General features: G+C 36.2%; 4 protein-coding genes across 4 annotated transcripts; all 4 read right to left on the minus strand.

Moving 5' to 3' along the window:
- On the minus strand, positions 1 to 2,201 carry LOC116413340 (uncharacterized). The gene is made up of 2 exons (XM_031911905.2): positions 1,662 to 2,201; positions 1 to 871 (listed from the first exon to the last, which is right to left on the minus strand). The coding sequence occupies exons 1-2, from the start codon at positions 1,681 to 1,683 to the stop codon at positions 39 to 41; spliced, it is 855 nt and encodes a 284-aa protein (XP_031767765.2). The 5' UTR covers positions 1,684 to 2,201; the 3' UTR covers positions 1 to 38.
- Positions 2,202 to 2,348: 147 nt separating this feature from the next.
- Positions 2,349 to 13,772, minus strand: LOC113515722 (tubulin beta chain-like). Its single transcript, XM_026900000.3, has 12 exons — positions 13,612 to 13,772; positions 12,202 to 12,313; positions 11,216 to 11,338; positions 8,559 to 8,660; positions 8,253 to 8,380; positions 7,555 to 7,722; positions 6,512 to 6,626; positions 5,991 to 6,061; positions 5,330 to 5,469; positions 3,973 to 4,132; positions 3,017 to 3,118; positions 2,349 to 2,585 (listed from the first exon to the last, which is right to left on the minus strand). The coding sequence occupies exons 1-12, from the start codon at positions 13,666 to 13,668 to the stop codon at positions 2,481 to 2,483; spliced, it is 1,383 nt and encodes a 460-aa protein (XP_026755801.2). The 5' UTR covers positions 13,669 to 13,772; the 3' UTR covers positions 2,349 to 2,480.
- Positions 13,773 to 14,623: 851 nt separating this feature from the next.
- LOC128200060 (uncharacterized) lies at positions 14,624 to 17,722 on the minus strand. Its single transcript, XM_052892100.1, has 2 exons — positions 17,272 to 17,722; positions 14,624 to 16,747 (listed from the first exon to the last, which is right to left on the minus strand). The coding sequence occupies exon 2, from the start codon at positions 16,740 to 16,742 to the stop codon at positions 14,871 to 14,873; it is 1,872 nt and encodes a 623-aa protein (XP_052748060.1). The 5' UTR covers positions 16,743 to 16,747; positions 17,272 to 17,722; the 3' UTR covers positions 14,624 to 14,870.
- Positions 17,723 to 20,572: 2,850 nt separating this feature from the next.
- LOC113515721 (transmembrane protein 267) lies at positions 20,573 to 23,903 on the minus strand. Its single transcript, XM_026899999.3, has 2 exons — positions 23,450 to 23,903; positions 20,573 to 22,635 (listed from the first exon to the last, which is right to left on the minus strand). Exons 1-2 carry the CDS (start codon positions 23,723 to 23,725, stop codon positions 22,303 to 22,305), a joined length of 609 nt encoding a protein of 202 aa, XP_026755800.2. The 5' UTR covers positions 23,726 to 23,903; the 3' UTR covers positions 20,573 to 22,302.
- Between the last annotated feature and the right edge of the window lie 20 nt (positions 23,904 to 23,923).

Raw genomic sequence — 23,923 nt, forward strand, 5'->3', positions numbered from 1 at the left:
TGATGATGTTTTAGACAACGGATACGGAGATTGGGATTCTAAAGATTTCTCTTTAGAATCCCCAATATCTCTCGAAGGTACCTTACCATACTCGTAGTCTGAGTTCTGAGCACTTCGTTTGCTAATATCTTTACGTCCCATACCGGTTCATTGTCTTCTAAATCCGGTCTTTTAGTTTCCTTTTTATTATTTTGAAGGGAAATGTCCTTTGTCGCTTTTGGTGATTCTTCGTTTATAATGTTTGGAATAAAAATGGCTACGTTATTTATTGGTTTTTTAGTTGTTGGCAATTGTTCAAATTTATTTGTATTGATATTTACTTTCTGTTTATCCTCTATAGATTCAATTTCTTCAATGGTCTGTCCTTTTGAAGTGGCATCTTTATCTCCAACAGTGTTTGGATGCCAATGTTGATTTCTACCTAAATTTGTGTTCCAAATAGAATGTTTATCGCTCATGTCCTGATCCCAAAATACTTTTATGGCGTGTTTATGATCATTAGGTTTATCAACATTATCTAACCATGTTAGTACGTCGTTCGAGGAAGAGGACGCCAATTTCTTTTCATTGTGCCACGGTTTAAATTTTAATTTGTCTATATAAACTTTATTTATTTTATCGTAATCTTGCTCTGTTAACTCCTGACCGTTGTACTGGCTTAGTGCCTCGTTGCCTGATCCTTCTGGTAGTTGGAATTTAGACTCTTTCATTAACTTCCAGAGCCAGTCTGAAGTTATTTTTATCTCTTTAGAGTTTTTGTCGTGGATGGCATTAAAATCATCATCATTGTCAATCCACAATTTGGTGTCAGGAAGTCTCAGATCTGATAACTCTGCGGGATGTTGGCCTGATACGATGACAAAGGGAAGAACTGTAAAATTATCAGTGTATATTAGTTATGGAAAAGACTACAAATTTACCTCTTTATTCATAAAAACACCAAGCATCTTATGAGATTGAAAAAAAACCCAAGGTTTTGGGCGAAAAAACATAATAATATTTTCAAAACCTAACTACAGTTGCCAATCATCCTACCGAGCGTGGTAACTTTTCTTTTAATACAACTTAGAGTGGCAAACAAGTTGACGGCCCACCTGATGGAAAGTGGTAACCGTCGCCTATAGACATGAACAGTACCAACTACTGACAAAACCTCCCTTAGCTGGAAGACATATGTCTTGTAGTGGACAATATATAAATTATGGGGGGAAAGGGATTGCTAGTAATGGAGACTGAGAATCCCGTTGCTAGCAATATACCCAACCAGGTCCACCTCCTCGCGGTTCTCCCTGGAAACTATCATGGTTAATTCCTGATGAATTCATCATGATGCGCTAACTGGCCTGTTTTCATTCTCATCTATCACCCTTCACTGGTGCTCCACCAGCGTATCCCGTTAGCACAGGCGGGGTTACCATACCATTTTCACCCATCAAAAAAAAATATAAATTATATACATATAGATAGATACTTTTTATTGTTTCCTCCAAAAGATTACAATAGTAAACTTATTATAGATACAAACAATTACAAAAAATAATCACAATGTGAAAACAATGGGCGATATTTATATATACGAGTATATAAATGATAAAAATTCAACAAAGTTACTATTATTATTCGATAGATAAGTATTTATTAAAAAATATATATATACTTACATACGAGAAATCTAACCGCCATGTTTACACCCACCGTAAAATGTAACCAATCAGTTATATTTACGTTTAAATAGTGGCTGAACCGTGGCTAATGTCGACTAGGTGCAGTAAATTATTTCTAATGTTTCACGTAATTATAAATGAAATATCCTTATTGGGAATTATTGTTAACATGTTTAAATTAATTTTATAGAGAAATGAAACTGTTTTAAGTTTTACGCAACTCGCGAATAAAAAAGGGTTGTATTTTTTTTTAATGGATGATAATGGAATGGTTATCCCGCCTGCGTTAACGGTATGCGCTGGCGGGGCACCAGTGAGGGATGAAGCATGAAGCGGGTCAGTTGGCCCATCGTGACTAATTTAACAATAAAATTAATCACAATAGTTTCCAGGGGGAACCGCGTGGAGGTCGACTTGATAGGGTATATTGCTAGCAATAGGATCGTTAGTCCTCATTACTAACAATCCCTATCACGTCAAATCAGGTCGACCTCTACGCGGTTCCGCCTAGAAACCATCGCGTTGAACTCCAGGTGTATTCATCACGATGGGCTAACTGACCTGCCTTTTCATTCTCACCTATCATCTTGCACTGGTGCCCCGCCGGTGTATACCGATAGCGCAGGCGGGGTTACCATACCATTAATCATCCATTAAAAAAAAAATTAATTGAAATATACAAAATGATTAAAAAACAAATTAACAACGTTTATTCAAAAGTCATGATTCACAATTAAAATAACAATTTATAATTTAAATAAAAAGCTGCCAATTAATTTAACTTAAATGTAATTATATATTTTTAAATATTCGTAACTAGTCGACCACGCGGACCGCTTCCTTGTCTTCCTCTTGATACTGCGCCTCGTTGTCGGCCTCATCTTCTTCATTGAAGTCGACGTCATCATCAACGTCGGCCTCCTGTGAATAAATCATCATCGTCACCAGAGAGAGACTGTACAAAAGTCGTATGCTTGGCCACCTCTGTCCCATTCGTGTTTCAACCGTGAAGCAGTTGTGTTTGCATGGCTGTGTTTCGGTTTGAAGGGTGGGATATGGCAGTGAATTTACAGGGTACAGAGGAATAACACCTGACTCCTCAGGAATGGCAACGCATGGGGGGTATCATGGGCGGAACAGTATACTCTGTTATGTCCACGGTACAGCTCATGTGTAAAGGCGACGGTTACCACTTTCCATCAGGTGGGCCGTCAGCTTGTTTGCCATTCTAAGTTGTATAAAAAAAACCTATCATCCCTCACTGGTGCCCCGTTTGTGTATACCGTTAGCACAGGCAGGGTTACCATTCCATTTTCACCCATAGAAAAAATTCATTCATTAAAAAAACCCACCTGATACTGTTGATACTCAGATATGAGGTCGCTCATGTTGCTGGCCGCTTCTGTGAACTCCATCTCGTCCATACCCTCGCCCGTGTACCAGTGGAGGAAGGCCTGCGTCAGACGGAACACGTTTTATAAGATATCTACTATATTTTTTAATAAATATATATATAGATACTCTTTATTGTTTCCTCCAAAAGATTACAATAGTAAACTTATTATAAATATAAACAATTACAAGAAATAATCACAATGAGAAAACAATGGGCGACCTTATCGCTAAGAGCGATCTCTTGCAGGCGGGGAGTAATTATAAACAGTTTGATTTATTATGTATATATATATATATATATATATATATATATATATATATATATATATATATATATATATATATATATATATATATATATATATATATATAATATATAAAATTCTCGTGTCGCGGTGTTTGTTACCAAACTCCTCCGAAACGGCTTTAGCGACTTTTATGAAATTTTGTGTGCATATCGGATAGGTCTGAGAATCGGCCAACATCTATTTCTCATAGCCCTCAATGATAGGGGTGACCCACCCCTAAATTTTATTTTTTATTTTTTTGACAAAATTTTCCATTTTTATTTTATTATGATTTAGCATTGAAAAATACATACAAATTAAAATTTTCACGCTTTTACGATCAACCCCTGTTGTTTAATCGCGATCTTTATATTCCGCAATAGGGTTGCAAGATGACAATCGAATATAATAATTGTAGTACGATATATTTTCATGTATAGTTCTAGAAATAATGTATATGGTAAAACAACGTTTACCGAGTCAGTCAGTATATACATATATCGATATTTAAGTTCGAATCAGATTGTTTCGATATTACAATCTATCTGAAGTTAGGCACAGAGCCTACTTGAACCTGTTATTAATTTTGTACTCATTAAATGAATGGAAGAAATAGTACTACATACCCGTCGCCTGTACATAGCGGTGAACTGTTCGGATATGCGTTTAAAGATCTCCTGTATAGCGGTCGTGTTGCCAATGAACGTCGCCGACATCTTGAGCCCTCGCGGCGGCACGTCGCACACGGACACCTTCAGGTTGTGGGGGATCCACTCCACGAAGTAACTGGGGATAATGAGAAATTCATAATGTCTGTTTAAGAGAACAGAATATGGTATAGTATGGAATAGAATGGGCCGGAATGGAACGGATTCTTTGTTGTGCAACTTAGAATGGCAAACAAGCTGACGGCCCACAATTTTATTAAATTAATATGAAAGGTCTGTCTGCGTATTTATATGTTCAGTATTGCCAGGTTGTGTATTATTTTTATTTATTTTATTTGAGATAACAACAGCTTTTTACAGCATTGAATACATATTAAATTACATTTACTACATATTAGCCAATTGTAGTTATCCACAGAGTAAATATAAGCATCCGTTAAGCAAATAAAACCATATTTTACAACAATATTAACATAGTATGGTGCATCCACTACAATGCTCGCACTGTAGGTACACTGTGCGAACACTACAGCCGATGGTCCCACAAACCATCCCGAGACCAATAAATACGTCACACTTGCGCTAACTTCATGCGGTTGCGCCGCTAGGCAGTGTTGTGGTAAGTATGGGTCTGTCGGAATTTACACTATTTCTCCATATTTTCGCAATTTTGGGTAAAATTTTTTCTACTGGCACAATTTTGTAGAATTTTGAAAATTAATTTTCTGGATAGGTGATGAAATTCTTTGGGAGGAAATTGAAATGTGCTTGGGGAAGGTTTGTGGAAAATATTGGTAATAATAGATGGAGTACTTGTATACTGTAAATAAATGTATAAAATATATAATTGCAGTAACATATATAAATGACGTGTGGTCTTGGCATAGAATAGACCAATTCCGGTCCATTCTAGTCCACCAGAGGGGAAACTTTGTACAAAAGTCATTTGCTTGGGCACCTCTGTTCCATTCGTGTATCAACCGTAAAGCAGTTGTGTTTGCATGGCTGTGTTTCGGTTTGAAGGGTGGGATATGGCGTGAATTTACTGGGTACAGAGGAATAACACCTGAGTACTCAGGAATGGCAACGCATGGGGGGTATCATGGGCGAAACAGTATACTCTGTTATGTGAATGGTACTGCTCATGTCTATAGGCGACGGTTACCACTTTCCATCAGGTGGGCCGTCAGCTTGTTTGCCATCCTATGTTGTATAAATGTATATATATATATATATATATATTCAATAATGAACAATCATGAACAAGATTGTTTCCAGGGCTGCTTGGCTATTGGCTAGTAAATTCAGCACCAACCTCGAATTTTTGTTTTGTATCGCTAATATTTGCTGGTCCACCTCTCGCATCGACATGTGCCCCCTGAACATGGTAGCGACGGTGAGGTACCGTCCGTGGCGGGGGTCGCACGCCGTCATCATGTTACCAGGGTTGAACATCTAGAACAGATTTACACTTTTTCGGTACAGCGCCATCTATTGTTTAGTAATGACGTTTGTGCATGACTTGTCACCTTTATTTTATTTCCATAAATAAAATGCAATGTCGGTAACAAAGTTTGTTATTTAGAACATTTTGTGTTACTATGGCACACGTATGAAGCAAGAAAATTGTTGCTTCATTTATATATTTCATTTTTTTTTGTATATGCATTCTTTTACCTCTTTTTACTGTATACGTTTGGTGTTATTTATGTGCTGTAAGTAATGCTAATAAATTATCTATCTATATATCTATTATTTAAGAAGGATTCACACTAATAATGTTGGTATCGATTCGTTCTCGTCTTATTTTGGATTTGGCAAGTAGAAACTACAAATCTAGCGCAGTAGCTGCGGTTTTAAAAACACTTCGAATCTGATATAAGAATGGGAACTGAACTGGATCGTTCAGTAGTGTAAAAACCAATTCAGAAAATTCCGTTTTCTAAATTGACTCGAACTAATAAAAATTAACTCACTTGGCTCATAAGTTCTGATACAGTCTGCGGGCGGTAGTCGAACGAATTCCTCGCAGTCAACGGTGCGAAACCTGCAACGGAGCGTTGGTGATATTTTGAAGTAACTTTTAAGAGAATTTTGGCAGGGGATTTATCCGCTCAGGTTGTAGAATGAGCTCCCTGCCGAGGATTTCAAATTTCAAACCATCTTTATTCAAATATACTTGTTTACAAGCACTTTTTAATCGCCATTTTTTTTTAAGCTACTACAGGGTTCGGAAAGTTATTATCTGTTGTGAAGAGCCCGCAAAAAACTCTTTTAAATCTCTGTTAACATTATGTGTATTTATTTAAATGTACTATGTCTAAAATTACATTGCCGTTAAAAGCCCGTGCATGATCCACTAACACCATGCACGTTCGTTATTCGAGTAATCGTTTAGTGTGTAATAGGGTTTGTTCAATAACAGTTTTAAATTTATTAAAAGGTAGATCCAAAATATTCTTCTGTATCTTATTATACGAATAATATGATCAGTTACCTGGCATGAAGAAGTGTAGTCGGGGGAAAGGCACCATATTGACGGCCAGCTTGCGGAGGTCAGCGTTTAGTTGACCAGGGAAACGGAGGCAGGTCGTCACACCAGACATAGTTAGCTGCAAAATGATAATAATGATGATGACTGCTGATGATATTTCAATATATATATATATATATATATATAGTTTTTTTTTATGGTTTGCGGTACAATATTTAAGGAATCCCGTCCTCGCTATTGGATACGGGTGACGGAATGCCTATACAAGAGGGTACATGGTGGACGCAATTTAGACGCAATATTTGAGGAGCACTACGGCCGGATACTGCAACAGAAAAAAAGAGTATGTGGTCGGCCCCCGAACTGGCGACCTCTGCTGTCTACCGGTCTCGAGTTCGAGGAGAGTTTTTTATCCAACATTATATATATAAAACTGTTCAGATACAAGTATAAGGCAACCAGCATCAGACAAAGCAAAGGGTCTAAATCATATTACGATTCTAGGTATTCTAAATTTCAAAATGTAAATGTATTTGTTAATGTATTAGGCTGCCAATAAAGTTTTTCTTTTCAAACTCAACAATTACTGACTTTGATTCCTAATGGGGTAGTGGTATGCGTCAGGGCTGATAAAGTTGCGGGTTATCTAATGGTAAACAAGCATACGGCCCACCTAGTAAAAAGTGGTAGCCTATGTCTGCAATACTAGTGGCGTTACGCGCGCGTTGCTGATCCTGAAGGAACTTTATCCCATTTTTGAGAAACCCCATGCTGTAGTCAGTCGGTCCATTCATTCAGGTCATTAGAATGGAAGGGGTAGCCTTTTTATGCCAGGACCTATATAGCGTATGGCGAATAACACCATATTCAGGAATGGCTACGCAAGATCATGGGTTGCACAAAGTATCCTATTATTGTTTTGTCTATAGGCGACGGTTACTACTTCCCATCGTGTGGGCTATTAGCTTGTTTGTCATTAGGTCTCTTAAAATACTCTCTAATAAAAATGGTAAACTCATATTTCAAAAAGAACAAATGCAACCTACTGATATCAAATGATTCAGGTCTCCGTAACTGGGGCTGCTCAGGCGCAAAGTTCTGAAGCAGATATTGTAAAGAGCCTCGTTGTCGATGCAGAAAGTCATGTCCGTGTTTTCGACGAGCTGGTGGACTGATAATGTCGCGTTGTACGGCTCCAGGACCACTTCGCTCACCTAAAAGGTGATATTTATACAGATTAATAGCAGATTCCCAAAGACTGCCAAAAACAGGAATTACGAACTAGGAAGGACTATTTAAATGGTTTCACAAAGGAAGGTGGAAGACAAAAAAAATTGAACCTCCCATGTTAACAACATTTTATAGATCCTATGTGTTATTTTGGCGATATCCCGCGGTATAAGATCTTTATAGTGTTTTGGCTCCGGATAAGTCGTTCTCAGTAGATTCACACGCGAGCTTGCTAACAAATCCCAGTTGCACATCAGGCGTTCCATGGATTCCGATTCCTCACTACAGAATCTGCACAGTGTGTCCGAAGACAGACCCATCATGTGTATTTTTATATACTGTGGTAGCATATGAGTTTTTCTTGTAGCTGTATCAGCCGTTTACTGTTACCTGCGGGGGCTTTGCCAGTAGTTTCCATACTTGGCAATCGGGTTGGTAACCGCAGTTTGGCTTTTACTGACGTTTTAATAGGAACGCTGCTGCCCATCCCTCCACAGTATGTAATAATAATTACCTTTGGAGATGGTACCACACTGAAAGTGTCCATGATTCTGTCAGGGAATTCTTCTCTGATCTTGCTGAGTAGGAGTGTACCCATACCAGAGCCTGTGCCTCCGCCGAGCGAGTGCGTCAGTTGGAACCCTGGGAATATACCATGAGAATTAATTACTATCATTTATAGGTATAAACGGCACCATAAATATTACATAATACACCATGATATGAGGATTAAGATGGCTACATGGTGTTATTATTCCTTGAGAAATACCGTATTATTTCTTTTAGATTGTCGATCTGCACGAATGCTAAACTACGTTACCTTGTAAACAGTCACAGTCTTCGCTCTCCTTCCTGATCACGTCCATGACAGCATCTACTAGTTCAGCGCCCTCTGTGTAGTGTCCTTTCGCCCAGTTGTTGCCTGAGAAATATTTTTTATTAACATCTATTTTAATTAAGAAAATAAACAAAAGTTTTTATTTATTTATTTTTGTTAAGGACAATCAACAAAGCATACATTTATATCTATTTAAAATACATGATAATAAAGTTACATTATAAAATGCTGCCTCAATTAAAGGCCGCCACGACACGCGTATTCACAATATATATATATACAAGTGAAGCAGTTGTGTTTGCATGGCTGTGTTTCGGTTTGAAGGGTGGGATATGGCGTGAATTTACTGGGTACAGAGGAATAACACCTGAGTCCTCAGGAATGGCAACGCATGGGGGGTATCATGGGCGAAACAGTATACTCTGTTATGTGAATGGTACTGCTCATGTCTATAGGCGACGGTTACCACTTTCCATCAGGTGGGCCGTCAGCTTGTTTGCCATTCTATGTCGTATATAAAAAAAGGTTGACTGGTAGAGAATGCTACTAGCATTACGTCCGCCTTTTGTACCATATTTTCTTTTGACCAACAAAGTTATTTGAATAAATAAATAATTTAGTAATCTATTTATATACATTATGTTCTGATTCACATGGTTGAATTCGCGGGAAACATGGTGCATGGTTTTTTTTTAATGGATGATAATGGAATGGCAACCCCACTCGCGCTATCGGTATACACCGGCGGGGCACCAGTGAAGGATGATGCTGCAATGGGGCTGTCAAACTCCATTGCTAACAATCCCTTTCCCCCCAACATGGTGCATGGTGCGAGTGTATGTGTGTGCTTTAACGTGTCGTAATGGTAACAGCAGGTAGTGTATTCACGCAAACTCTGTTGTATTTATAAATGTATAAAATAAATATAGCAGTCATGAATATACTGTAACATACATGCATTGGTAAAAATTTGTATTCGAGTGTCTTGTCATTGCATGTCTGCATTGTACTTTTCCTTTTTTACGCAATTTTGTACTTTTATAATAATAAGACACCTGTTATTGGCTTTAATATTTTAAATACCAGTATGTAAATCTTAACTGGAACGCCGTTGGTTTTTAATAAATAAATAAATAATAAATAGAATAGAATAGAATAGAAAATCATTTATTCAAATAAACTTACATTGAAGCACTTTTGAATAGTCATTACATTTTTTTTAATCTACCGCTCGTTCGGAAAGCTGTCTCATCACAAGAAGAACGAGCAAGAAACTTGCGTGTTGCTCTTTTAAATAATTTTATTATTACTTTTAAATTTATTTTAAATAAACTGTTTCACCCCTATTTTACGATAAAAATGGAGTATCTAGATTATATTGTAGGATGTTTCAGGTTAAATATAAATAAATAAATTATAATCAACGTGTATTTAGCAGAATGATTGTTCACATGATAATATTGTCAATCAATGACGTGTATTTCTCTTTATCAACGTTTTATCATTTCTATATTTAGTTAAAAGGTGCATATAGAGGTATTTTTATATGTTTTTGAAATTTAAAATTACTATATATATTTATTTATTTATTTATTTAACACTTTATTGCATCAACATAACAGAATTTTTTTTTGATGGGTGAAAATGGTATGGTAATTCCGCCTGCGCTAACGGTATACGCTGGCGGAGCACCAGTGAAGGGTGATAGATGAGAATGAAAATAGGCCAGTTAGCGCATCATGATTAATTCATCAGGAATTAACCATGATAGTTTCCAGGGGGAATCGCGAGGAGGTCGACCTGGTTGGGTATATTGCTAGCAATGGGATTCTCAGTCTCCATTACTAACAATCCCTTTCCCCTTACATAACAGGATTTGTTGAACAATTTTCGATACGTGATACAGTGTAGTACAAGGTACAAGTACAGTAAAAGGCGGTCTTATTGCTAAGCAATCTCTTCCTGTAAAAAGTAATATCTGTGACAGCGTAGTTATATACACATACATAAATAATCACATTGTTTATTTATTAATGACTAGTTATTAAATTTACAATAAATACCATTATAATTTCCCCATAAAGTGATATTGTTTAGTGTTTTTTTTAATGGGTGATAATGGAATGGTAACCCCGCCTGCGCTATCGGTATAAGCTGGCGGGGCACCAGTGAGGGATGATAGGTGACGATGAAAGCAGGTCAGTTAGCCCATCGTGACGAATTCCACTAGAAGTTTTATAGTTTTTATACAACTTAGAATGGCATACAAGCTGACGGCCCACCTGATGATAAGTGGTAACCGTCGCTTATAGACATGAGCAGTACCGTGGACATAACAGAGTATACTGTTTCGCCCATGATACCCCCATGCGTTGCCATTCCTGAGGACTCAGGTGTTATTCCTCTGTACCCAGTAAATTCACGCCATATCCCACCCTTCAAACCGAAACACAGCCATGCAAACACAACTGCTTCACGGTTGAAACACGAATGGGACAGAGGTGGCCAAGCAATCGACTTTTGTACAAAGTCTCCCTCTGGTAATTAACTACGATGGTTTCCAGGTGGAGAATTAAAAAAGAATTAAAAATACAATACAGAATATTAGACAATCCGTCAATAGATGGCGTTGTACGTACCTGCGCCGCTCTGGCCAAAGACAAAGTTATCCGGTCTGAACAGCTGGCCGTACGGACTGGCTCTCACCGAGTCCATCGTCCCTGGCTCCAGGTCCACTAGTACGGCGCGGGGCACATATTTACCTGTTTAAATAATAAAAAAAAACAATGCTTAAATATAGGTAGGTAGGAAGAGCTAGAATTTTTTTCTGGGTTTTTCACCGCCCCCTTTAGGCCTGCAGCGCCCACAAGGGGGCGTTACCGCCCACTTTGGGAAAGGCTGGGCTTAGATGATCGCGTACACGCAACTTCAGAGATGTTTTTTCCCATGAACACTCGGGTTATGGAATGAACTTCCTGCCGAGATTTTCGCAAGGGACTACAGCATGGGGTTCTTCAAAAGGGGGGTAACGAGGTTCTAGGGTTGGCAACGTGCGCGTCATATCTCTAGTATTGCAGGTGTTCATAGGCTACGGTAACCGCTTGCCATCAGGTGGGCCGTATGCTTGTTTGCCACCTCAAGGGTATAAAAAAAACTAAAGTTTCTAATATGTTGTTATTCCTATGTTAAACTAGATAACCGAAATTGTCCAATGTTGATATACCTGATAGTTTTTTTTTTATTGAACAGTACCATATAACAGACTATACTGTGCCGCCCACGGTACCACTCATGCCACGTTGTCAATCCTGAAGATTAAGGTATAATTAAGGATAAGCAAGCTGAAGCGGCAATGAGCTAGTCACATAGCTTGAAGAATTGACAACCGATGGTGAAGAAAGCTTCTTGAGTGGCGACCTCGTATTGACAAACGCAGTGTAGAACGACCTCCCACTGGATGTAGTGACGACCTTAAATGTTCCTTATGGCAATCTATGGGGGGGCCTATGTCCAGCAGTGGACAGGTAATGGCTGAGATGATGATGAAGGTATTATGCCTTCGTACCCTGTAATTTTACAACCATATCCCACCCATATCGTATTCAGTTAGATGATGAAGCCTCACCACTAGATGCCTGATGATAGTAGACGTTGAGACGCTCCTCCTGCAGTGGACTCTGTCCATTGTACATTCCATTCGCGTCCACGCCGTGCTCGTCGGAGATCACTTCCCAGAACTGAAACCAGGATATATTTTTTTTAATGGATGATAATGGAAAGGTAACCCCGCCTGCATTAACGGTATACGCTGGCGGGGCACCAGTGAGGGATGATAGGTGAGGATAAAAAGGCAGGTCAGTTAGCCCATCACGATGAATACACCTAAAATTCAGCATAATGGTCTCCAGTGGGGTCCATGTGGTGGTCGACCTGACTGGGTATATTGCTAGCAATGGGACTGGTAGTCCGCATTACTAACAATCCCTCCCCCCCCCCCCCCCCCTTTAACGGTATAAGTAAAGTGTTCAGAAACACAAATGGGAAAATCACATCCAATTTTTTATAATGGATGATAATGGAATGGTAACTCCGTTTGTGCTATTAGTTGACATTAACGGGGCACCAGTAAAGTGAGGGTGAAAGCAGGTCAGATAGCCCATCGTGACGAATTCCACAAGAAATAACCACGATGGTTTCCAGAGGGAACCGCGTGGAGGTCTACCTGATAGCTTATATTGCTAGCAATGGGGCTGTTAGATCCTCATAACTAACAATCCCTTTCCCCCCGATCACATTCAGTTTGGTGTTATGGTTTCTGCGTGATGTAGGAACGAACATGCTGATCAGCAACGATGATGATGATGATGAGTTCTTTGAACCCTCAGGGACATAAAGTTCTCAGAAACATTTCTTACTTTTTTGACAGTTTTTAGCAGCTGAAATCGCTTGATGAAGTCTCTTTTTAAAATTATCGCTTCAGAAAGGAAGGGGTGGCCTATTCTATGCCGGACTACATGGCTGAGCTTTTTGTTTACTTGTACAAAAGTCGATTGCTTGGGTACCTCTGTCCCATTCGTGTTTCTACCGTGGAGCAGTTGTGTTTGCATAGCTGTGTTTCGGTTTGAAGGGTGGGATATGGCGTGAATTTACAGGGTACAGAGGAATAACACCTGAGTCCTCAGGAATGGCAACGCATGGGGGGTATCATGGGCGAAACAGTATACTCTGTAAAGTTGCTTGTTTGCCATTCTAAATCGTATAAGAAAAAAATTGTTGATATCTAAAATACTAGGTACCTCTCTGTTACTAAAATCGGTCTTTGAAATCCACGCGTACGAAATAACAGGCATATAGTAAAAAGTAACGATTTAAAAGTGCTTGTAAACGAGTCTATTTAAATAAAGACATTTTAAATTTCGAATTTAGTATATTTCTCGTCAATACACAGTGTAAGTATCTAATAAGGAAAAAATAATCTTGACACTAACCTCAAAGCCGGATATTTAATTAAGATTAAAAAAAAAAAGATACACACCTTCGAACCTATTTGGTTCCCACATTGTCCCGCTTGCACATGCACTATTTCGGGCATTATGTAATTATGCTTTGTACACTTAAAAAAAAACTATTAAAACAAAATTAATATAGTTTTAATACAGAGGTATTTTTAGAACTGGCACAGTTAATACACTAGTCGTACTGTTAATGTTTTTTTTATCAATACGTTATCTATATCTGATTACATACTGATTACATAGGTGCCTACCTACGTTCATTCTCAAGGTGTAGTATAGTGTGAGTAGGTAATCTATACTTATAATAAATCTGTAGAGAGCTCAATTCTGTACATGAAATATATTTCCAAAATAACTATCGGCGGGTGATTAGTGATCGACACTGATGCCAAAAATGCAATCAGTAAAATTTTTGTCTGTCTTTCGGTATGTACGAGTATGTTATAGAAACGAAAACTACTCGACGGATTTTAACGAAACTTGCTACAATTATTCTTCATACTCCTAGGCAGGTTATAGTATACTTTTCATCACGCTACGATCAAAAGGAGCAGAGCGGTGAAGGGAAATGTTGGGGAAACGGGAGAAGTTACTCCATTTTTAAGCTTCCGTCGCGTGTGTAGGCTTAATGGCCATTTTTTTAAATGCAAAAATGTCCACCCGTGCGACGCCGGGATGGGCCGCTAGTATTAAATGAGATTTGTAATGAAGCTACGTCTGTACATGGGTAATATTTAAAAAAAAAAATATATATATATATATATATATATATATATGAAGGATATAAATATGTATGTTATTTTTAAATTAATAATATTAATAAAATCATTTATTCAGCTATAAAACAACAATATTAATAACAACTTTATATATAAAAATAATTATGTGGTAGCAGATGACCTGGTCCCCACTCAGCGTAAGCTGCAGTGTGGTGCTGCAGCGCTGACTTTCAGCGGTACCACCACTCGATAGGTAGCACTCGAAAAGCAGGATCTTTACAATATTAATTGGACCTTATATAGAGATGGGCAATCCACCTGGGTGGGTTTAAAGTCTGGTGGGTAAAAACCGGGTGTTTTGGGTTTATTGGGTTTAAACCCCATAAACACCCAAATTTTTGGGTGTTTATGCTTTTGTACTTCATCATCGTCATCTCAGCCGCAAGACGTCCACTATACTGGACATAGACAATATTATTATGCAGCCTACAGAATAAAAAACTTTTAATTTGATTTTGAGTTTATTAAGAAAGAGATGAAAGTAAAATGTAAAACTACAGTCAATCACTGTCAGATTCAGAGTTATTACAAGCGATGAATTGTATAGGTTCGATAGGCTCTATTTCGTCTAAACTGTTATGTTCATTTACTTGCTCAATGAAAGCTTCTAAGGTATTTTCTTCATTAAACTGAATGTCCTCGCATTCAGCTTTATGTTTAAGATTCCAGTTATAACAAATGAATGAAATTTTTTCAGTTCTTTCAGTTGTAAGTCGATTTCTTTTGTTATTATGTATGTAGCCTTGGATACTAAAGGAACGCTCAGTGGCTGCCGAAGTACAGGGAGCTGATAGAATACGAATCGCTACTTTGCTTAACTCAGTGGAACCACAAATACCTTTCCACCATATTAGGGGCTCAATGCTATCTAATGAGCTCCATACAAATCCTCTGGCCCAAAAGTTTTCTTTAGCTTTATAACACGCCAAATCTGCCATTACATTTGACAAACTTAAGTGTTGGCTTAAATTGTAGATAAACTCCATACCCTTAAGTTCTTCCTCTTGAGTAAGTTCGACTCCTAGAGTCCTGGGGTCTAGAATATATGCTGCAAAATGTATTGGCCTCATTGCCATATTGCATCTTGAAGATACTGATGTTAGAATCTGCTGTTTGCTTTCTTCGCTCAATGTCGAAATCTCATTTAATGCAAAACGTATCTTAGCTTGTACATCTCTAAATGTAATGTATGTGCGATGCAAACGATTCTGGTCGCTCTCTAAGTAAAATATGCTTTCAGTGACTGGTTCCAAAATACTTATACATTCCCCTGTCTTCGTCCAGAAATCATCACTTAGAATTAAATCTTTAATATCTCTTGAAATTACCACATCTTCTCTAACTGTTAATATTTGCAAAGCTATCTTATTTGCTTTCAAACTTTTTAACGAAGTAACATGACTTCCCCATCTTGTAGCACAAGGCAATTTTAGTGTTTGTGTAGAATCTTCACCCTGCCTTGATTTTATCAACAAGGAACTTAATCGTTGACTCCTTTTAACAGTTTTTATTATATTTATGGCTTGCATAATAAACACAGTTACTTCTTGTATCTTTACAATATCTTGGCACAACAAGTTAAGGATATGTGCACAGCAACCGAGAGGAACAACATGTGGATATTTGAGTTTTGTTAATTCGAATGCCTTTTGTATATTTCTAGCGTTATCGCCAATAAGTACAAGAAACTTATTTGCTCCATACACTTTCATTACTTTTTCAACTTCTTGGCTAAGGTATTCACTAGTGTGAGGATTACTTTCTGTATTCAAACTTTTAACGTATGCAGGTTGAGGTTTTGATATAAGAAAGTTTATTATTCCTTCATTTCTTAAATTAGACCAGCCATCGCACTGAAGGTGTAAGTAACTACAAGCATTTAGTTCCTCATTTAACTCAAAACGCATTTCTCTATATATTTTATCTAAGTATTTTGTCGCTAAAGCTTTACGTGAAGGTATTTTAAATTTTGGTTGCAATTTTTCGAAAAATTGTATCCATAAAGGATGTTGCACCATCGATAATGGCGTCCCTGTTACAAATATAGCTCTCGCTAATTCTGTTTTTATATGATCATCGGTGTCTTGAAACTCAGCATTTATTGTAGTGTTAGCAGACGACGAGGGGCTTATAAAAGAATCATTTGTCTCTATCTCTGACAGTCCAGACATTTTGGTTTTGGACGAGCTATCTTTTATAAGTTTCATAGAGTCTTTTAATGTTTCTGGAGATTTTGGACAAGTGATAAGATGTTGAAGCATTTTGGCAGCATTACTGAATTTGTAGACCTTATTACAAAGCTTGCAAGAAACAGACTTGTTTGGTAAAGTACGGTAGTGCTCCCATATGCGTAAATCTTTAGGTCTCCCCATTGAACCTAAAAAAATGAACGATGATTAGTTGGTCTGACGAAAATTCAACAATAGAGTGCCTATTTTTTTACAATGATTATTTCTTGTTATTTACAATAAATTTATTAAAAAAATAATAAAATAAATACAAAAAACCTTTGTAAAATTACATCTCCTCGGAGGATTAAACGCAGACGCTAGTTTATTATCGTATTGTTCTGTATTTTTCTCAGCAACTTCTTTAATTCGATTAGGTACTTACGCATATTATGTTAAAAATAAATATCTAGTACACATCTTAGGCTATCCACCATTATTATCCAATGACGACTCTCAGCTAACTATGCACTATCATCCAAAATAAACGTGTATGGAAAATTTTATCCCAGTCGGTTGAGGATTGAGGATAATTGCATCAACATACGAACATACCTACATACTTTTATTTACATAACGCAAGCTAAATAAAAGCTTGTAATAATACATCTAATTTTAAGTTAAAATTGTTAAGTGATCATGATATAATTGTATCATTCAAAAATCCACTTACCTTTAATTATTTCTTGTTAAGTATAAATATTATTTCAAATCTGCTCCCTTAATATGCACTTTTTTACTGCTTTTCCTACCTAACACGTTACCAGGAAGTCACGTTACCAGAGTCAGAGTAATAGTGAACACGTTTGACAGTGATTGTCGTCGCCTCATATTCAGCGTCGACGAATAGGGGAATCCCCAGTCATAATGTATTGCATGCGTGGCGGTCTTACTTCAAATCCATAAACAAAGAGATAATTACAGAACTCGATACTAGATGGCGCTGTTTTTGTTTGAAGAAAGTTTGCGGGCTAAAATACATAGAATTTCATCAATGACTTCCACAAAGAACAACATTTCTGTTTTTTCTAAGTCCGTATCTCTTCCGTATATTTCATAAGATATAAGCTTGGGCTACATTGTTATGCAACGTGATTTTGTCGCTGTCTTGCTAGCAGGGTTGACAGATATACGATTTAAATCGTACTCATACTATTATTTGTCTATTTTTTAATGTACGATCGTAAAGATTATGATCGTAATTATATATGGCAACATTTTTATTATGAAACGAACATGCTCACATCATCAGTCACATGCAACAATTTATTATTTCCCCTTCACATCTGGCAGTCCTGCTTGCTAGAATATAGGTAAGTCAGCCACAGTTACTGACGATCGATATTTAAAGGGTATTGTTTTTGTGCTAAATATTTCATAAAAACGTTATTTAATACTTTGTGGATTATTAATTTAGTTGATAATCACTGGAAGTAAAATGGATGCTAATTTGAGAGATCAAGATCTTCGTATAAAACAGTTAATAAAAGAAAATCTACGTAAGTACTCTTTTTATACCTAGGTAGGTAAGGTATAATAAACACAAAAGGTACTTAGATCGCGTGTGTTCGAAGCATTTATTCTAATAAATTTAATTTAAAATTGTAGAAAGAAAAAAATGTCTGCCAAGCCGTAGCCGAAGCCGATCTCCAAATATATTTGGCGATAGTGAGACCCAGTGTCCAGATGATTTACCCAGCGTCGTCGCAACAAAGAAAAAAACGAGGATAAAGTAAAAGAAAATTTACTGAAAGAAGAAACAAACTGTTCTAAATGCTTAATTTATGGAGAAGAGGATAAAAGAAATGAGTATTTCGGACTGTTAGTGGCTCAAGAATTTAAATATATACGGCCATGTGTGCGAACGAGGTGTTATGAAGAAATTTTAAAGTATCTACGGGAAGCAAAAGGCCAACATGTTGATCAACTGCAACATGAAAACACTGAAAATTAATTACTTTCATTTTATTATATATAGATTTTTAAAATTTCCTGAAATATTATTAGTTAACGTTTTATTTAATATTGTAGAATTGATCAATACAATTTATAAAAATAATTTATTGGTATTACTTACATATTTTCAAAAAAATACGTAAAAACCTATTTTTTTGGGTGATTATGGGAGTTTATGGGTGTTTATTGGGTTTTTACCAAAGCACCGGGTTTAAACCCGGTGCTTTGCCCATCTGTAACCTTATAGATGATATCAGAATTATAGAGATCATATAGAATGGGTGCAGTATTAAATTGTCATTGGCAATAGATTTGGTTTGAGACCGATGTTGGATTCAAGAGTTATCCCACTGTTTGTTTGTTTGTTTGTTGATTATTATTATAATTTAATCGCTTTCTATTTGTATACAATTGTTATTTTCGTTTTGTTTGTTTTGTTTTGATTTCTTTTGTTTTCGTTTTGTGCGTTACCGTGTGGGCCGTATGCTTCTTCGATTAAATTATTTCTTTCTTTCTTTCTTTCATATTAATATTATATATGAATATAATAATATATTATTTATTGTATAACAATTACTGTTTTAATTTCAAATTGTTCATTACGTTGCAACGTAATTTCTATTTTCCGTTATTCCTGTCTACGGTCGGCTGGTAGATAACGCCATATTGTGTTAAGTCCGCCATTTTCTCTATCTAGGTGTATTAAAGTTGAATAAATAAATAAATAAAACTAATAGATATCAAGACAATATTTTAAGGATTTTTTTCTTTTTTTTTTATACCACGGAGGTGGCAAACAAGCGTACGACCCACCTGATGGTAAGCGGTTACCGTAGCCTATGAACGCCTGCAGTACCAGGGGTATTACGCGCGCGTTGCCGACCCTGAAGAAACCTCTTTACTCCCCTTTAGAAGAGCCCCATAGTGTAGTCTCTTGGGAAAACCTCGGCAGGGAGCTCATTCCACAACCTGAGTGTTCGTGGGAGGAAACATCTCTGAAACTGTCTACCTATATGTTTATTCCGCATTCAATTAAAAATTATTGCATCAAATTAGATGCGATTTTCACGGTTGTATTTCTGAATGTTTTATTTCGATACGCCATCTAGAAGTGTATTTTTTCTTTTTTTTTATTTTATAGTTCGCATTCAGGAATTCTGTCTTCGGTATTTTTTTTTGATGGGTGATAATGGAATGGTAACCCCGCCTGTGCTATAGGTATACGCTGGCGATACCAGTGAGTCGTGAGTAGACGGTCGTAGAGAGACTAATACTGTATATAGGCAAGTATTTTATTATTATGTACATCTGTAAAATAGGTTTCTGTAAATAAGGAAAATAATAATTTTATATGATTGGTACATTTTCCTTAAGTCATATTTATTAAAATTGTTTACAAATTGGTCTGACAGAATTGTTATTCTAGATGCTCTTCCAATAGGGGGGAGAATGGAATTGTTAGTAATCAGAATTAGCAGACCCATTGCTAGCAATAAACCCTATTAGGTCGACCTCCTCGCGGTTCCTTCTAGAAACCATCGTGATGGATTTATTGTTTAATTCATCACGATCAGCTAATTTTTTTTTTTCGGTGGGTGAAAATGGTATGGTAACCCCGCCTGCGCTAACGGGATACGCTGGCGGAGCACCAGTGAAGGGTGATAGATGAGAATGAAAACAGGCCAGTTAGCACATCATGATGAATTCATCAGGAATTAACCATGATAGTTTCCAGGGGGAACCGCGAGGAGGTGGACCTGGTTGGGTATATTGCTAGCAATGGGATTCTCAGTCTCCATTACTAACAATCCCTTTTCCCCCCGTTGGGCTAATTGACCTGCCTTTTCATCCTCACCTATAATCTCTCACTGGTGTCCCGCCAGTGTACACCGATAACGCAGGCGGGGTTACCATACCTTTATCATCCATTAAATGATATTCACAAGGAATTAATTGAAATAAAATATAAAATAACACGCATTAATATTTTAACAATAATTTATTAATTAATAATTAAATATAAAAATACAAATAGAATAGGTCATTTCGCTTTTAGAGTTTACAACGTTATATAGTTTTAAAATAATTAAATGAAAAAGTAATTAAAGAAAAGGAAATTATGACAGGAATGATAACCTTTTTAAATGATAAATTATTTATTTTATTTTATTTATTTATTTATTACCTGCAGTTTACTGAGGACCAAACTCCAACACATTATAGGTACTTACAATTTGTACGTACACGTCAAGTTAATTACAATAATTAACTATAAAATATTACGATTTAATTAAATATTAATTTTCATAAAATGTCAATTCTGTAATTTAATCCCACTATAGTAAATAGGTAAATAATACATACATACATATCTGTCACGCCTGTCTCCTATTAGGGTAGGCAGAAACAATGGAACGCCAAATGCTTCGATTCAAACAAACCTCTTTCGCTTCCTCCACATTCATCAATCTTTTCATACACGCTCGCCGGTTACGGGTACTTTTAACTTGAGGCGAGGCGCGAGGTCACGGGGCGCCCGCGCGGCCCGGTCGAATCATGGCGACACAGTATTAATTTTGTTGTGTATTTTTTTGATTTTGTTATATCTCCTAAGGTATTAATTTAATTTGCATGATGGTGAAGACTCAATTTTTAATTATAATTTTACAAGTTTATAATTTTACGTGAATACAAACTATAGCCAATAGTTTAGTATTGGCGATTAAGGCAACTTAACCCTTCTGTGCATAATGGTGTAAATTTCCATCATAACATTGAACGCCCAGAAATTATATAAAAGAACAAGTTCACTTTAAGTTGATCGTGTCTGGATACCTTTTTAATGTCCGTTGCAGAAAAAAAAATACATAGCTGTCAAATTTGTTTTTTTTAACCATTTTTCCTTTTCATTTTGAACATGAATTATTTCACCAATAAAAAAAGTCTGCGAAGAAGGGTCAATGGCCGAGGGACGGGTAGCAGCGTCCCTTTTAAAATAACACCAAAGACTAACGGCGGTTGCCAACCCGTGCACCAAACGTGGCACCTACTGGCAAAATACCTTTATGAGGGAGGCTTATGTCCAGCAGTGGACAGTTAACGGTTGATGAAAAATGAAGATGATGATGATGATGAGAAATTAGATAGATAGATAGACAATTTATTTACATTACTTACAGCACACAAATTACAATAAAAAAAAAACATACATGTAATACACAGCAAAAGAGACAAAAGAATAAAAATAAAAAAGCACAAATAAAAAAAAAATACAAAAACAAAATACATAATCTAACAATCTCCTTTGTTAACATTCCTTCATGCATGTGCCATAGTAACACAAAATGGTCACAGCTCAGTTTATTGCTTTGCCCTTAAAAGAGCAAAACACTGATATTCTGCTGTGGCCAAGAGTCAGTCGCAAAACTTTTCATTAAAAATTTACAATATAAAAAATATATATATATATATAAATAAACTGCATTGTATGTGTCCATTATATTTGCCTCCACTCGATATTATATTCTACATAAATAAATAAATAACAGATACCATTAGATGAGGGGTAGTCAGAGATCACTTTCTGTCACATTCAGATATTCAGGCAATAAATATTTCGGCTACGTACCTATTGGGTATTCCAATTTTTTGTTTATTAATTAAAAAGATTTTATGTTTTTTTTTAAAAATGTGTTTACTATTAGACAATCTTATTGGGGGTGGTATTAATTACTAAAGCGTATTTACATTAAACAATTAATTTATAATTTATTACAGTATGCTTATAAATGTTTGGTTTCCAACAATTGTATAACAAAGTTAACAAATTAGGCAACAAACCTACGAGGAAAATATATATATATTTGTGGAACGGTGGTGTATGTCCGTACGGATATAGCCACAGGCCACGTCTGTTAGCGTCCCTTATGTGGTGGCTTGTGTAAGCAACAATTAGCATCCAAGTTATAACATATATATGTATTTTTTTATATATATAACTATATATTAAGAGAGATGTTGTTAACACCAGCCAGAATGTGGTACAGTGGAATATGCCTCGTTGTTTCAAATTTGTCAGGTCCTGAAAAACAATATAGAATTAATGCTGTGTAGTTATTTAAAAAAATGAATAGTTTCGTGCCTTCAGTCATACTGTTTATAACTACTCGTCTACATTTAAAGATTGCTTAGATCACTCTTAGCGATAAGGTCGCCCATTGTTCTCTCATTGTGATTATTTCTTGTAATTGTGTATATTTATAATAAGTTTACTGTTGTAATCTTTTAGATGAAACAATAAAGAGTATCTATCTATCTATCTATTAGTATATTACTTTATATAAATATAAATTGCAATAAAATTTATTACTGACATTAGGATTGATTCTGAGGCACTATTTTTCAAAATATATCTATTATTTTAATAGGTTTGTGAAAGCTCTGTTTTCTGGGGTGTCATGGGCGGAACAGTATACTCTGTTATGTCCATGGTACTACTCATGTCTATAGGCGACGGTTACCACTTTCCATCAGGTGGGCCGTCAGCTTGTTTGCCATTCTAAGTTGTATAAAAAAAGTCTGTTATGTCCATGGTACTGCTCATGTCTATAGGCGACGGTTACTACTTTACATTAGGTGGGCTGTCAACTTGTTTGCCATTCTAAGTTGTATAAAAAAATAAAAAAAAATTGTATACTGAATCTTTTTCATTATAAAGATGTTATATCAACAATATTCTAGATATAAAGAGAAGTGATGTAGCATATATAGTTTTAATTAGGAATTAACTTTAAATGAAATAAATGTACATAGTGAGGTAGGGATAGTCCAAAAAAATTATTATTTGCATATGCCATATAAGACATGGTTTGAAGATAGAGCAAAAGTTCACTCACCTTCCACTGTAGTGATCTCGCCACAAATATGTGATCTACATCAATAAAAGATGACATAAAAGTGCATATAGCTATGTTAAACATACTAGAACTGTCCATTAGATTTTCATGGCTGAAAAACAATACAGACGACAGAAATCCTATTGAAGCATGCACCAGAGAGTCGGAGCAAGCTCTGAAGATTTGCGAGTGAGAAAATTTCGATTTAAAAACAACGTAATCACCGATAAATGCGGTGGCGAAAATGGACAAAGTTAAAGCGAATTGAAGTTTCATTTTGCTTTCTATTATTACTTATTGACGCCATGTGGATGACTGGAGTTATAATTAGTACATTATACACTTTTTGTTGCTTTATATGAATCGTTTTTATTATTATTTATAATTTTAAATCATGATGAAATACTTAGAAAACAAAACATGTCAAAGTATAATTTGAATTTGACACATGTGAATGACGTTTTCGTTTAGAAA

Source organism: Galleria mellonella, unplaced genomic scaffold, assembly GCF_026898425.1.
Source record: "Galleria mellonella isolate WM207_F2 unplaced genomic scaffold, CSIRO_AGI_GalMel_v1 utg150, whole genome shotgun sequence".
Taxonomy (NCBI): Eukaryota; Metazoa; Arthropoda; class Insecta; order Lepidoptera; family Pyralidae; genus Galleria; species Galleria mellonella.